This window comes from Ostrea edulis, chromosome 1, assembly GCF_947568905.1.
Source record: "Ostrea edulis chromosome 1, xbOstEdul1.1, whole genome shotgun sequence".
Taxonomy (NCBI): Eukaryota; Metazoa; Mollusca; class Bivalvia; order Ostreida; family Ostreidae; genus Ostrea; species Ostrea edulis.
The window spans coordinates 46,401,886-46,418,300 of record NC_079164.1 but is presented as its reverse complement, the minus strand read 5'-3'; the positions used below and the strand labels follow the sequence as shown (position 1 = coordinate 46,418,300).

The following is a 16,415-nucleotide window of genomic DNA, read 5'->3' as shown; positions in this document are numbered from 1 at the left end:
ACCCTGGAAAAAAGCCCACAGTAGCGTCATATCTTATAAAGACGGTAGGTGGGTGGGATTCAAAAATTGTTTAAGCAGTTATCTTTTGGTTATCACATCTTCGACATTATAGTGTCAAGCTGAATTTTTCTGGAATAACTCGACATGATCAGCCATCCCTTCGATTCCCTTAAACACCAAATAGATATAATTATACAGTCACTGAAATTAAATGTGCATATTTCAGACACGTTTGATTATGTGTTATTATCTCAGATTTCTAAGCATCAATTAGAAAAGTCTCTACGATAAGCACACATATTAGAGAAGTATTCAATTTCATAAATCATATAAAGAAAACAAAATTGAGAACGAAATTCCAACAGCAGAGATGGGGTAGGTGCCCAGGAGGAGTGGGTATCCTCAGGTAAACGAAGTGATACGTAGTTAAAGTCAGTGTGAAACACGTACGTCCAAAAACATTCAAAGCAACAACAAACTGTATTTAGAAACACGATCACACATCTAAATATGCTTTAATGATAAAATTAACATGACAGTTAATGAAAAACTAACAACTTAAGTTTATGACAAACGGGGCGATTTCAGCTTCTCCATCGTCAATTTCCCAAATCTATGTACCAATATTCCATTATCACCTGTATATGGTGTTTATGTCTCTCAAATGATTCGATACGCAAGAGCTTGATCTGCGTATGATCAGTTTTTAAATCGAGACAGGCAGTTGCCAAAGAAGTTGATGTTACAGAAGTTTCAACAGTCTCGTTTAAAGTCAGCATTTTGAAAATTCTATGGTCATTATCTAGTTTGTAAAATGCCGTCTGACGTGTTTCCAACCAATTGTTAGGCCGTTCGTTACCAAATGATTGCAACTGCGGATAACTCCGTTTACCTGATCGAGATATAGGGCTTTCAGCGGGTATGACCGATTGACAAGGGATGCTTACTCCTCCTAGGCACCTGATCCCACCTCTAGTATATCCAGGTCCGTGTATTCCCAAATCTTAATTTTGAAAAGGGCTACAGATGCCTGGAAGGAGTAGACATCCCCAATATATTATAATATGCATATATATCTGTTGCAGATCAAATTGGGGTATACTCTGAGACGACAAAAGACAGTCAAAATAAATTTTTTAATTATGTATATCTATTCTTTTCCCTCTCTTTCTCTCTCTATATAGACTGTATATAGAGGGAGAGAGAGATTAGATTAATATGCAGCATTGAGAAATTTATTTTAACTGTCTTTTGTCTCAGAATTTATCTCAATTTTGTCTGCAAGAGTAATTGATGACCCAATGAAGTTTGAATTAGAAGATAAATTTTGAAAAAGTGTCGAAGAGGATTTTGATCATTTGAAATGTTTACTGATATCTTGTATAATTCTAATATTTAACATGCCACTCTAAATTGATACATGTAGCAATGATTTAGTTTATTGCACAATAGAAAATACATAATGAAACACTGCGAAGGATAATAGTATGATGAAAGAAATGATATCGGTATATTTCAGATTCTCTTGCATGAAAACTTGTAGACAATAATTGTGATTGGGAAATGGCATGACAATTACATTGACCAATCTTGGATGTACATAACTATCTAATTAACCTACATATAACACATGTAAGTACTCGCTTGAAGCAACATTGGTAGTAAAATATGTGTTCATTAACATCAAATTTTCTTTGAAATTGAAGTTGATAAGTGCTTTATGATAATTTCTTAATATAGTTTGCAATGTTTTATGCTTCAGAAGTAGTTGCTTTTTGTGTCTTTCTTCGCCATTTCGCTGAAAGCCCAACCATAGACATGGAAACTGAAATATGAATGGAAGTTGTATTAACAGTGCACTGTTATATATGTATAAACCATGATGAGTCATCTGTAACACATTATGATTATATTGGCAGCAGTTTTTGGAAAACATTTTACCTTTTTCATCGTTTTTTCTTTTGTGTTTTTCTGAAACAAGGTAGGTACAAAAATCATTCACGTCAGGTAAAATATTTGATATAAATTCTATTGAAATACACATATATTTTTTAAATGCATATTTGTCATAGAATTGAATCATCTTCTCTTACCTTTCGTTTTTGCTGTGCGTTCATTACCATTCTGAATAATATCTTTCCACATGTTCGCAATATGGGAAGTTTTATTATCAGACATTAATCTGGAGAAGAGCAATTCCCTGTTCTTTTCTCTCATTAAATCAATAATTTGAGGGAGGAAATTCACGAGCAAAATTATCAGTCCATTCAATGGAAGTGTTATGGACATGAACGCTCTAAACACCACGTGATCATCACTCATCAGACGCACTATGGTCGTGACGATACTAAAGAAAGAATAGCAAATTGCTGAGATCAAAACTTGTTTTACTTCTTTTCGCCCCGTCTCTTTGCACTTGTAGATTATGGATAACATCATACACAGGAACAATATGATCCAGAAGAAAGTCATAAACAGAATATATTCTGTCCTGAAAAATAGAAAATGAAGGAAAATATCTATTTTTCATATGTACTAGGAATTTCCAAATACACGTAAATGTAAAAAAAAAAAAAGGAATTGTATACCTATTATAAGAACACTGCCATGTAATAGATATATCGTCAATCTTGGAAATTTGAAACAGAGTTGGCACAGACCACGTCATTCCCACGGGATCGCCTTGATTCCACACAACGAAAACAATAATGGGAGCTGATATGATTATGGGAAGATACGTAAAGGCAAAATCCCATTTTGGTAGCTTGGTGATATTCGTCCCGACAATCGCGTGAAGGCAAGCAGTCTTATTAAGTTTTATCAGTAGGCCTGTAAGGGTGATACTGTAAACACTTCCTATATAACGAAAAATAAAACTTTACACCAATAAGTACAGAAAACGTAGTATTCATACTAAAATTTACATATAATGCGGGAACGCTTCACCCCAACATACGTCATAAAGTGCGTCAGTATGCCGGCATAAGCATTGAAGATAAAGAACATAAATCAATTTCATAAATCTTATAAAGACTACAAAAATGCAAAATTGAAAGTAGGGCAAACACAGACCCGTGAGCACGCCAGAGGTGGGATCAGGTTCCTAGGAGGAATAGACTTTACTTGCAATTCATCAGATGATTCTTATCTTCTTTAATTTTGAATGATATGAATGAGGTCGAATTCCATCAGATGTTTCAGAATAAATGCACCATAATGAACTCAATTTGCAATAAACAGGGAGCTAATGAAATATGTCAGATTAAAAAAAAAACTGTCGAAGCATTAAAACAAACGTAGCATAACAGTAATCTTTATTCTGTTCTGAGTATCCTTAATAACCTACATGACTGAGTCAAATAAATTTAACGCAATACACATTATCTTAATGTTACTTGTACTTGCATTTAGTAGGCATATTATTTCCTTGGTATTTCAGGTGACGTAAACATTAGATCAAATGATAAAATAACGTATATACCACCCTCATACTCCATCAAAACAAAAGCATTGGAAATTATACATAATACGCTCGTCACAAGCTAATGTAGGGTGTTTTTCTTTACTAAGGTAGTATCAACCACCATCCAGCTGCGACATACTTTCTTTTGCATTAATAAAAAGTCCTAAATTTAAAAAAAAATGTGTCAAGAGGTAGTTAAACAAACCAAGAGCTTTGTGTGTTTATATTTCCCCAAACTTTACAAAGTTCAACAAAGTAATTTTTTTAAACGTCAAAGACAATAATTGGGAATCACAATCCTTGCAACATGCACATCTTTAAGTTGTTTACAAAGGCCTTAGCTCGAAAATTGTGAGAGGAGTGAAACGGATCGACAGGCCACGTACCCACTTTCCAATGTTTACTCATAACCATATTCAACAAACTGTAATTTTCTCAAAAAAATGAATAAAAATCAAACTCCTTCCCACATGCCTATCTTAAAACCCCATTTATTTAACATTAAAATTTCACATAAAGTAACAAAAACTCCTGCAAGAGGGGCGAAATGGATCAAAATTGCATTCTGATCTAGAATGACCCACAAAAAAGCTACACGACAAGTTCCAGCTGGATATGTCGCAGAGAAATGAAAATAGAAACAGAAAACCCCTAACAGACGGACAGACAAACGGGAGTGTGGACAAACGAACAGACATTGATGTACCATAATACGTCCCGTCTAAAGACGGGCGTATAAAACACTAGGGGAAATTGTTTTCAACTTTTCACAGAACTTTAATTTACTTACCAGGCAGGGCAAGATGAATTCCACAAGCCATGGGTGAACCATCAAACAAATATACTGCAGCTCCAAGAATTTGTACCGTTGTCCCAATGATGATACAGGCGTGTCCATCAGCAGACAGACTGAATATTTTGTGTGAAGAATATTTGGCCAAATAATACGTACAGACAGCTGCAAGCCCCAGACCAATGGTCAAGAGAAAGATAGTAGTTAGTCCCACTCCGCTTTCGAAACTGTTTACGGTTTCTGGAGGAAGGGATGAGAGAAGATTAACCCTTTCTTGGTATGCGGATACAAAAGCTGGGTCTACACAAGATACACACTGGTCATTCGGGCATTCTGATTTGAAGATCCGACGCTCTCCTTTTAAGTTGTACATACTTAGTTTTCGTAGGTCTATAGTTATCTCCACTTTCTTGATGCTTCCAACCTATTGCGAAAATAAAAAGAATTATTCTGTGGTTAATTCCTAATTATCATACATGTACCAGTATATAGTCGTATCTGGAAAAACTCAAATAAACAGCACTCGAGTTTCGATGTTACAGTGTAATGACTGAATCGTGTATGTATTATATGTGACTGATTGTTATCTGTCAAGATTGTTAAAATTTGAAGATATAATGAATGAGACAAATAAATACATCGCTGAAAACTATATATACCGTTACAAGTCTTGGATTTTCGTTTGGTCCGTACTGGAAATTAAGGATTGTCATAGGTACTGTCGCATTTCTGTTGTCAAAACTGAACACATTTCCTCCATCTGGAACAACGGAAACTTCATCTAACTCGTATTCAAGGTGTTCGTACATTTTTGACGAATTGCTACTCACACAACTGACAAAGTCTGATGTTGCACAGTGCTTTGTCAGATACTTATGGAAAGCTGTGGATAGTGCATATATTCCATTCATTGTAGATACAACAAAAGGAGATTGTTTCCTCTTTAGTGTAGACAACACTAAATTCGTTGCACAGTCTTTGCTGTATCGATTAGAAAATCGCAGGTTGCATTTATGAACATCTTCCCAAAACCTTTCACCCCACGGCAGTTGTTGGAACCAGTCTCCCTCTTCAATATTTAAGCTTTGGTAATACGATTTGAATTGCTTGTTTTCTGTCATGTTATTTTGAAGAACGATCAATCCTGTAATTTATTTTATCAAAAAAATATTATTGGTCAATAATTTAATTTCTCCAAAGAGTTTTCTAGAATAGATTAAATTCAATAGTGAATCCAGTTGCAATATATTCTAAAGTTTTATTTTTATCAGCAGAGTGGACGGTAGCATTGCAATAAATGCACATGATAACTTCCATGTATGCAATATAAAGAAATGAAAGTTGATTAAAAAAGCATACCTAAAGACGGTTTGCTGTATTTAGAAACAATGTTGTCTATATTCTCAACATGTTTAGGAATGATAAAAACCAATTTTCCGAATGTATTTTTCTCGTGTGCCACTTTCAACAGCACCTCTATGGCGGGGGTAGGAATGAAGACCGTCACAACAGTTGCACCGTCATATTGCAGCATTTCGTCTACAGCAATGGAGAGCTCATTTTCGAGATCAGACATTTGTATTGTATGCTTTGTAGCCATACACATGTTTAAAGCTGATGTTTCTTGTTCCAGAAGATCCACTAAAGACTGGTCACGATCACCAAATATAGCGTGAAAATATGTCCAACCGAGTTTCTTTGCCAATTCCGTGACAAAGTACACGTCAAACGTTGACGACATAACGGTTCTAAAGACACGCGGGTTCCTTTCCCTGTCATTAAATCTCTCTGTTGTCGCAGAAATTATCTAAAAAGATACATTAATATCTTTATGCGAAATAGATCTATTCATTCTTGAAAATATTCATCCTTTTGACAAAAGGTTTCATTCACATTTATTATGTGACACCGGTAAACAATTATAAACAAAAACCTCATGGGCCACACTGCTCACCTGAGTCGCACCAGTCCTGTTGTTCTTCATAAACGAACTTTTAAAAGATTTTTACCCTCTTTAATCTCCACGAAAAATGCAGACCCCAATCTAGCACCACAGGATCATACATCACAAAATTTAAATCCACACACAAAATAGGGATTGCATCCATAACAATATTGGCAGCTGATGTATTCTGGGGGAAGATTTAAAAGTCTATATTCATGTACTATTATTATTTTATCCCCGATTCTAGTCCTACTTTTAAACCCACGGTTTATGATTTGAAAAACAAGTAAAAACACAACACGAGTTCACACAACTCGAGTTCACACCACACGAGTTCACACAACTCGATTTAGTATGGTCCTGCGACTCTTGAAAAAAAATGTTTTAAAATCCCTCATCTATATTCTCATATAAATTTTTGAATACATATTTTAGTCCCACTCTAACCTCAGGGGCTATGATTTCATCAAATATGAATTTCCACTGCATTGGAATGTTTTCATATTATGGCCGGTAGTTCTTGAGAATAGATAGATAGATAGATAGATACATACATACATAGATGCATACATAGATACATACATACATATATACATGCAGATAGATAGATATATACATGCAGATAGGTAAATTGTTTATATATTGTTTGACGTTCCAAACGAGTTTTTTCCTCATAAGAAGATGTCACCATTACCGGTGAAGGGCTGCAAAATGTAGGCCTATGCTCGGTGCTTACGGCCTTTGAGCAGGGAAGGATCTTTATCATGCCACACCTGCTGTGACACGGGGCCTCGGGATTTTGCGGTCTCATTCGAAGGACCGCCCCTCACTTAGTCACCTCTTACGACAAGCAAGGTACTATTCTAACCCGGGTCCCCACGGTATATATATATATATATATATATATATATATATATATATATATATATGAAAGGTGATCAATCTCATAAATCCCATAAGCCATACAAAATAGATAGTTGGGCAAACACGGACCCCAGGACATATACCAGAGGTGGTATAAGGTACCTAGGAGGAGTAAGCATCTCCTGTCGACCGGTCATACCCTCCGTGAGCCCTATATCTTGATAAACGAAGTAATCCCCAGTCAGAATCAATGCGCCAAGAACGAACTTACAATCGGTATGAAACACGTCAGACAGCATTTGACCCAATGATAGGTTGTATTGGTAAACTAGATTATTAGAACGACCATAGAATTTGCGAAATACTAACTTTAAAGGAGACTGTTGAAACCTCTGTAGTATCATCTTGTTTGTCAGTAGCCTGTCTCGATTTGAAAACTGACCATACGCAGAACAAGCTATTGCGTATCGAATCAGTTAAGAGATATTTATAAACACCATATCTACCCCTAATGGCAATGGTTTGATTAAACCGGAATCTGTACTATCTGAAGATGCTTGCATATTAATATGACTAATCATGGTGATGACATTCTTGATTTCTAACGATTCTCCCTATATATCCCCACGTCAAACTTTAATCCCCTATTGTAGTTCCACCCTACCCCCTAGGACCATGATTTGGACAATCTTGAATCTTCATCATGACAGGAAGCTTTCTGATCTTTAACTCCATCCCAAGTTTTGTCTTTCTTGATTATCCCAATGAAAGGAAAGACGGCCTTTACTTTAAACAAACTTGAATCCTTTTCACTTAAGGAAACTCTGTCAAGTTTAGCTGAAATTGGGCCAATGATTCTGGAAAAGATGACGCCGCTGACAGACAACAGACAAATTTGATCAGAAAAGCTCACTTGAACCAAAGGCTCATGTGAGCTAACATAAACTCCAAGTTCCTATTTCAAACTAATTGAAAACAGGACCTGGTATATCTGTCAGAGAAAATTCAAACTACTCTTTTTCTATCAACTTCCATCAGATATGTCTTGCAGAAAATATTCTTACCATTGGAAAATCAATTGAAACTGAATTTCTGGCATCATACATTGCTGAGGCCACAGGATTCGTTATAGCTCCGACTAGTCCTAAGATAGGTTTTATGAACGGAGAAGACGGAAGCTTTGGCACAACAAATGATGGCTTAACAACACTCTCCGCTACTGTAGAATCATGACCACACATTGCAAATATTCCTAATCCTATTTTAGGGTAGTTTCCAGGCTGTTTCCTATTTATGTTTTGAATGCTCCACAAGGCTGAAGTTGCAACCTCAAAATGATCCAGTATAAGAGACTCTGAACATGTTTCTCCACTTTTTTCAAAAAGTTCCAGAAAAGCATATATCATAACATCGCCTTCAAGGAAGGTGTATTTCATTTCGGTTATGTCTGTTGGTATAGAATAACAATTTGTTCCGCTGCAGGATTGGGGTTTGTTTTGAAATAGTGATTGTGGTATTTGCAAAGTGTCATTGTTGATTATTGTTGTGCCTTGCAGCCACATTCCAACCTGCAAACAACAAGTTTACTTAAATGATAAGCAAATACAACACATTTGAAAATACTGGTACATGTATAAAATACTTTTGATAGGAAATCAATTCAGAGATTTTTCTCTTCGATTTCAATATTATTTTTCATCAAATTGGTATTCATCTTAAACAGCAAATAGTATATAATACATTAATTGACCAATATTTCCATACATATACAATAACAAAGCTCACATGTCTGTGTGTATCTGTTGGATCAGTCTGCACGATATGAAAGATTTCCTTTCCATCGCCTTTGCTATCAAAATAAATTTGTTTGCCTTCGATGTCCTTAATATGTATCTTTTGAATAATTTCTGCCAATTTCTCCAGGTTCTGATTAGCTTCGTTACAATAATCAAGCAAAGGACAATGTTTCCTTATCAATGTATCTATTCCATAGGCAAGGGAAATAACAGCGTCAATAATGTGAGTTTCCCCGTGAGGAGCTACGTTCTGAAATAAATTATGGAAATCAACAATGTCTTTACATTGACTTTTCTCAAATTCACCTGTTCCAAAAATGCAATTATTTTCCTTTTCAATTAGTTGTCTAACGTAGATATTTTCTTCAAGTAAACTGGTTTTCTCTCGGATGTATTTGAGAAACTTCTCTGGAATTTTTGTTTCAAAAGCAATGAGAATTGCATTGTTGGCGACTTCAATGTTCCTCTTCAAAAAACTGGCCTCTATTCCGGCAATCCAGGTGTCGCATCCAATCCAGAAAATCTCGGTGAAATTTAAGTCAGTAAGTCGCCTTAATAAAGCTTTCGTGTGTGGGCTCTGCGTGAGTGAAACCACAGCTTCAACATCATTGTTATTTCCAATAATGAACTTATCGACAAGGTAGTTTACAATTTTAGCATTTTCAGCGTATGAATCCTCCATTCTCAGAATGTACATTGCCTTGATTCCCTTTTCCTCTGCAAAAGTCAATACACTCTTTGCTAGGTCTGATCCAAACGCATCGTTGGTGTAGACAATTCCGATCCTATGAATGGAGAGATATTCTAAAACTCCAATTATGGACATGGCTTCTTCTTTGTTCGAGGGAACCATTCGCATAAAATAAGGATACAATTCCTTATTCGAAAATGCAGAAGAAGTTGCACTGATACTCATGGTGGGGATTTGCTTTGCATAACTGTAATGTGCCAAACTTTCAATCTCGGAACTAAATGGAAATCCCACGCCACCTACATAACTATTACTCTTACCATTTACATTCATTAGTCCTTTTGAATAGAGAATATCCATCTGATGAATAAATCTGCCAGGTACAGAACAGGTGTCAATTACATCGTATCCCAACTTAACATTTGGTAAAATATTTGTCAAGTTGTTAACATATTCAACAGCAAAAACTAGAGCCTCGGACATTAAAATGTAATTTTCGCGCAACTCTCCGCAACCTTCGGGTGTGTATGACGGGTAATGAAGAGGCAGAGATCCAACTATCCTAAGATCCGTTTCAGCAGGCGATGCCAGTTGTGGGAACTTTATATGTGAACGGCAGAGATAATGGAACGCTTCACTCCACGAAACCGCCGTCGTTTCCAAGACTCCCTTTTGCTTGTCGTACAATATTATCGGCTTAATTGTTGTATATTCGTCATTATTCATCACTCCAACCTAAAATTGAACAATCTCTATATTTCAAAAAACGTTTCCTACTTCTGCATATGGCTGTATGTGTTTTATAAAACTGATATTTGATGTGCATGCACGAATCTTGGTAAAGCAATTATTCCTCCCTCTGTTTTCAAATTCATTGTTTAAATTATTCTACACATTGATACGTGTCTTTGTGAGCAAATTGCTTGCTATTCGTACTTTGTTCAGACTTATTAGTTTAATCAACATGTCAGTTAATAAATTTAACGTGGTTTTGAAATTTAAATTTAAGATTTTATGATTTTGATGTCAAATTTGGACATCTGACTTGATTTGTATGATAATCAAAATTAATCATTACAGAAACATCTACATCTACATCTGACTTGTACAAACATCAAATTGGACTGTTAAGGATCTGATCATATCATATATTTGGTAACCTATATGTAACTTGTGTGCTGTCTTTAGTGTTATTGATAACGTATCAATAGGGTTTGGAGTAAAATAACATGCCAAGCAGCAGTCGTCCCAGTGATTGCTAGTATTTGCAAATTAGATCATCATTTCAATTTGATGCGGCCATAGCACGAGCGGGTCTCGAACTCACGACCTCCGCTTACGAAACGAACACGATCTACATTGAGCTTCGGCTACCGATACATAGTAGTTTATTTGAAAATGCGTGTACAGTTACTACCTTGACGATGACTATAATTTCTATATGTTAAAATTGCACGCATGTTTGGCTTATGTCTATAATGTATGAAAGGTGAAGATAACGAACAGTGATCAATCTCATAACTCCTATAAACAATACAAAATAGATAGTTGGGCAAACACCGACCCCTGGACACACCAGAGGTGGGGTCATATGCCTTGGAAGCGTAATCATCCCCTGTCGACCGGTCACACCCGCCATGAGCCCTATATCCCGGTCAGGTAAACGGGGCTATCTGCAGTCAAAATCAGTGTGCCAAGAACAGTCTAACAATCGGTATGCAACACGTCAGACAGCATTTGACCCAATGACAGGTTGTATTGGAAAATTAGATCGTTATAACGACCATAGAATTTGCGAAATGCTGATTTTAATCGAGACTGTTGAAAAATATCTGTATCTCTATATTTCAAACAGGTTTCCTCCTCTCCATTTAAAACAAACGATATCTTGGTCGTGCCATTAGAATTTCAGAAAATGATATTTTTATACGTCTATAATAACTTATACTAATTTATTATACATGTGCATGGATCGTAATTGGTATATGTTTATCGGAATCAGGGCTTTAATTGCCACTATTAATTCAATTTCTATATATAAAAAAACATTACCATGAAAACCAAACTATTTTCTTTATTATAGTTTAATAATATGGTCATTAATACTTACGATAAATAATTTTCAAAACTAAATTAGTCTAATTCATTCATTAATGCTCACCTGAACAAATCTTGCTGTTAAAGATATGTTGGTGGCGTTTCCAGGGTGATATATTTGAATATTATAAATACTGTTTCTTTGTTCCTTCAAGATCATTTTTGATAATAATCTGGATTTTAAACATTCATCTGAATCCTCTTCCATGTAGTCATTGCATGCACTGTTGTTCACAATACTTAACGTGTCAATAATGAAATGTGTTGCCGCTTGAAGATGCTTCAGAATTATGTTTGGAATTAAACTGACCTCAGTACTTTCTGAAAAAAGAAAGATTTGTAAAAGTCATTAATAACCAAGTCGAATTACATATAAAGAGGTTGGATGCAAAATGCAAAGTGAATATCCAGGTAAAATGGAGAAAATTTTCAATTTAAAGTTTTGTTTTGATACATGTACCAATCGAAGATCTTTGTTCTTGTACTTTTGATCGGGGAATAAACAACCATCCTAAAACATATAAACAAATACAATGAGCCTAAAACATCATGTGAAGTAGATATAGAAAATTTATTTGAAAGTATATGTAAAAATATTCTGGCCAAAATAAAAGATGCAAAATACCTGGAATTGATTCTAGGGATGTTTTCAACATCGATGAATCTTCGAACAAAGCAACAAAGTAGAGCTGTTTCAGCCCCGTACTTGCTGTCCAAACCTGTACGATATGTCTAAAACGAAAGTGTAGGCATATTGTATTAACAGGGAATTATTCGCCCTCGTTAAATTTTCACCACTTTCGCCATCGTTGTCAGTGGGCGAATTTTAAGCCTAAAAAAACCGGGAATTTTTCTTGCACTTTTCTTAACACAACTGTGTCTGAGTGAATTTAAAATGGGATAAAACCATTTGCAACGGCAAACATACACAAAAATGAATAAAGTCCGTATTCTCCTAAGCCAAGGGTTATGCAGTTTTTTGGTGATTGCAGCATATCAAATTATACTTTATCACGGGCAAATTCATGAATTTATTGCCCACATGTACAATATCTTGGAAATGATTAACCTTCAATGATATACTGAACAACGCAATAGATCTTAGCGATGCATTGCAGGATCTAGTAAATGTTTAACCAAGCTCCTATATTTACTCCTCAATAAAGTATTAACTGCTGTGAAGAAGAAACTTCAGATGCATTGTGCCACTAAATATGTGAGAAGTGGTGTAAATCAAATATGGATTTTAAAAAACAATGAAATCATAAAACTTTTCCAAACGTAGAACTTTTCAACACTTTACACCACAATTCCTCGCCAAGAATTAACGTCTAAGCTTTATGACATCATACACAGGTGTTTTCTTTTAGTAAAATTCGGAAATATTCATATCTTGTGAACAGTACGCCATAAAAATATTCTGATTGTACGCATAAGTACTCTGAAGTCGATATTAAAAAGACACTGGAATTCTTCGCAGTCTCTGGAGATAAGGTCTTCCAACAGTCTGTTTGAATTCCTACGTGCACAAATTGTGCTCCTTTTTTAACTGACCTGATTTTGTATTTTGGAATCCAAGCAGGCTACTAACAAATAAGTTGGTGTTACAGGGGTTTCAACAATTTCGTTTAAGTCAGTATTTCGCAAATTCTATGGTCGTTATAACGATCTAATTTACAAATACAACCTGTAATTAGATTGAATGTTGTATGGTTTGTTTCATACTAATTGTTAGGTTGTTCTTTACATTGGGATTACTCCGGTCCGTTTATTTTTTTTTTAAGATATAGGGCTCGCGGCGTGTGTGACCGGTGAATGTTTACTCCACCTAGGCACCTTATACCACCTCTGGTGTGTCTAAGGGTCCATGTTTGTCTTACTTTCAATCTTTTTTAAATTCTTTATAGGAATTATGAGATTGATCACTGTTCGTTATCTCCACGTCTGTCATCTGCATGCAGTGCAATCTGATTTTTTTCCTTAAAACTCGCGTAGTTTGTACAGGTGAAAAACAAATCGTATACGTAAAAGCAGCAAAAACTGAAAACTTACTGTAAAAGAAGATCGTCTGTTAATATCAATATTCCTTTTGTGTGTTCTTCGTATTGGAGTGATGTCAACAGGGTCTTAATATCGCTCCCAGATGTTAGATTCATTTCCAATATCCTGACTGCACATATGTATGGAGAGTCGCGAGATCGCTGGAACGTTCTCAAAATATTTCGGTAGTATGAAGTCGACTGCAGTATCACTTGGATGTATGGCCATCTGAGAGCTTCTAGCACCTTGTATATAACGTTACCAAGTGTTTCCGTGTCGTAATGTGTAGAAATAACCGTTCTGTTTCTGAAGGGGAAAATCGTATTCGTAAGCATGATAAAATATTCTCAATCTTTAGGTTTAAAGTATTACTTTGAATTAATGTTTTAGTGGTACATGTAGTATTAGTAGTTGTAAATATACTACATGTACCATACTTAATAGTCGTACTTTCTGTAGTTGTAGTACTAGTTGTAAATATACTACTATACCTAATAGTCGTGCTTTCTGTAGTTGTAGTACTAGTTGTAAATATACTACTATACCTAATAGTCGTGCTTTCTGTAGTTGCAGTACTAGTTGTAAATATACTACTATACCTAATAGTCATGTTTTCTGTAGTTGTAGTACTAGTTGTAAATATACAACTATACCTAATAGTCATGTTTTCTGTAGTTGTAGTAGTAGTTGTAAATATACTACTATACCTAATAGTCATGCTTTCTGTAGTTGTAGTTGTGATAAAAGGAACATCTGGTTTCAATGGCCACATGGAAAAGTTTGTAGGTCCGTTTTCTGATATAAAAACTAAAAAGAAAACCGATTTAAAATTATTAGAGCGGAACGACATAGTTACATAGAAATAGAAAAGGGGGAATCAGAACAACGTTTACATAATCAAGTTCCTATTTTTTGTTTGTTTGTTTTTTCACGCACTGTCAAAATAGTTTATAATGAGGAAGTCCACATGGGATTCTTTAAAGTAATGGATTAGAGTTTATATTCTTTGGTTGTAAAATAGTCAAAGACATGGTTCAATAATTTGCTTGAGTGAATGTACGACAGTGAGACGTTATATTGGGAATGCTAATTTAAACTTCTTTTGTTAACCTTTGCAGAGTTTATCTCCAAGTTTTCGTTAAGGATTTTGAAATACATATACACACAAAGAATACCTGTATAATAAATGAAACGAACTCTACTTTTTATGTCTTACCTATAAAATCTGAAAAATTTGAAATATCCTTGTCCACATTATTAAAAGTACATACAGTTTTTATATCACTTTTCAATTGCACCTTGTTTGTGCTCGCTGTCGTATCATTTAGTAAAAATGACACATATTTTGATACAGTATCAGTTTTCGTCGAATTCACATCACAGAAGAGTTTAGATTCCACAATATACGTTATCATGATGGCCTGACATTTACACAAAATTAATATTGATATCCAAAGAGCTGAAAGTAGTGTCCTCCCCATCATGAGAAGCAGTAAATGATAATACAGATTTTTACTTTACATGGGTAGAAATAATATCGCAAGATATAAATCCCCATTCATACAGACCGCAGTATGTACAACAGCTAGCCAGGTTTAAATCACCGTGGAAAAATAGCCCGCATGCTTTTGAAAAGAATTTTTTTCTGCTGTACTTTAATAATTAAACACACTAATGTACAAATAAATTCACCTATTGAAATTAAAGGGATTTTGGTTGATGAGAAGTGTTGTTGGTAGTTTGGTTTTTGAGAGGTGGTCCTACTTGAAAACATAATTAGGTGTTTCCACAAATATCACACCTCAAACAAATTCGAAATGTAAGATAGTGGAATTAGATAGTAAGGATATATATGAATATTGACTTTGTCTTTCAAAATTTGGATGAAAAGATACCGATCTAAATTTCACTCCCCATTAGTGATATCGTATGTGTTTAGTACAGGTAGCCCAACTCTTAATTTTGTATTCTTTATAGGATTTATGAGATTGATCACTGTTCGTTGTTTTCACATGTTCATCTGTATCTGTTTTGTATCTGTTTCAAATCTTTCCCTGATAAGTTGAAGCAAACGACATTCTATAACGTGAGATTTGAATACGAGTTATGTGGGTTTATAAAAAATGATTTTCCATGGTTAGAGACGATGTGATGTTAATGGCACATGATGGTGGATTTGAAGTTCTCTGTGTTTACATAAGGAAATTTACTGACTCTTGAGGACTAAGTATAGATCAGACTATACAGTCTAACTGTTTGTCTGTGTAAGAACTTATTATTCTACATTCAACTTCAGACTCCTCCAAACTAAAACCACTAGTACTTCGTCAGTTTTAATCATGCAAAATCCATAAGTTTGTTTATCATGGGTAGGTGCCCAGGTAGCACAACAACGTTATTAAAACGTTGTAAAAACATTGTGAAAATGTTATGAAAACATTTTCTAAAACGTTATTATAACGTGATTTGTATGGTTTTTTAAACGTTCGCATAACATATTTTGAAAACATTGTACTGCAATGTTTTGTAAACATTCCTAAGAAACGTTTTCATAACATTTAGAAGAAACGTTTTGAGAACATTTCTAAGAAACCATTTGAGAACATTTAGAAGAAACGTTTTAAGAACATTTATAGAGACCATTTGAAAACATTTAGAAAGAAACGTTTTAAGAACATTTATAGAAACCATTTGAGAGCATTTAAAATTCAATTTTACAAGATAAT

General features: G+C 34.9%; 1 protein-coding gene across 1 annotated transcript; it reads right to left on the bottom strand.

Annotated features, from left to right (window-relative positions):
- Positions 1-1,423: 1,423 nt before the first annotated feature.
- Positions 1,424-15,282, bottom strand: LOC125653420 (uncharacterized). Its single transcript, XM_048882882.2, has 15 exons — positions 14,906-15,282; positions 14,397-14,496; positions 13,702-13,995; positions 12,275-12,381; positions 12,110-12,160; positions 11,714-11,970; positions 8,851-10,287; positions 8,130-8,633; positions 5,616-6,063; positions 4,916-5,400; positions 4,254-4,680; positions 2,589-2,856; positions 2,094-2,491; positions 1,942-1,971; positions 1,424-1,825 (listed from the first exon to the last, which is right to left on the bottom strand). The coding sequence occupies exons 1-15, from the start codon at positions 15,171-15,173 to the stop codon at positions 1,752-1,754; spliced, it is 5,148 nt and encodes a 1,715-aa protein (XP_048738839.2). The 5' UTR covers positions 15,174-15,282; the 3' UTR covers positions 1,424-1,751.
- Between the last annotated feature and the right edge of the window lie 1,133 nt (positions 15,283-16,415).

Coding starts and splice junctions, on each gene's coding strand:
- LOC125653420 (XM_048882882.2), bottom strand. CDS start 15,173: ATGATGGGGAGGACACTACTTTCAGCTCTTTGGATATCAATATTAATT. Junction 10,288..11,713: donor TAACAGCAAGATTTGTTCAG/GTGAGCATTAAT, acceptor GTTCAATTTTAG/GTTGGAGTGATGAATAATGA. Junction 6,064..8,129: donor TTTCAATTGATTTTCCAATG/GTAAGAATATTT, acceptor GTATCTTTTTAG/ATAATTTCTGCGACAACAGA.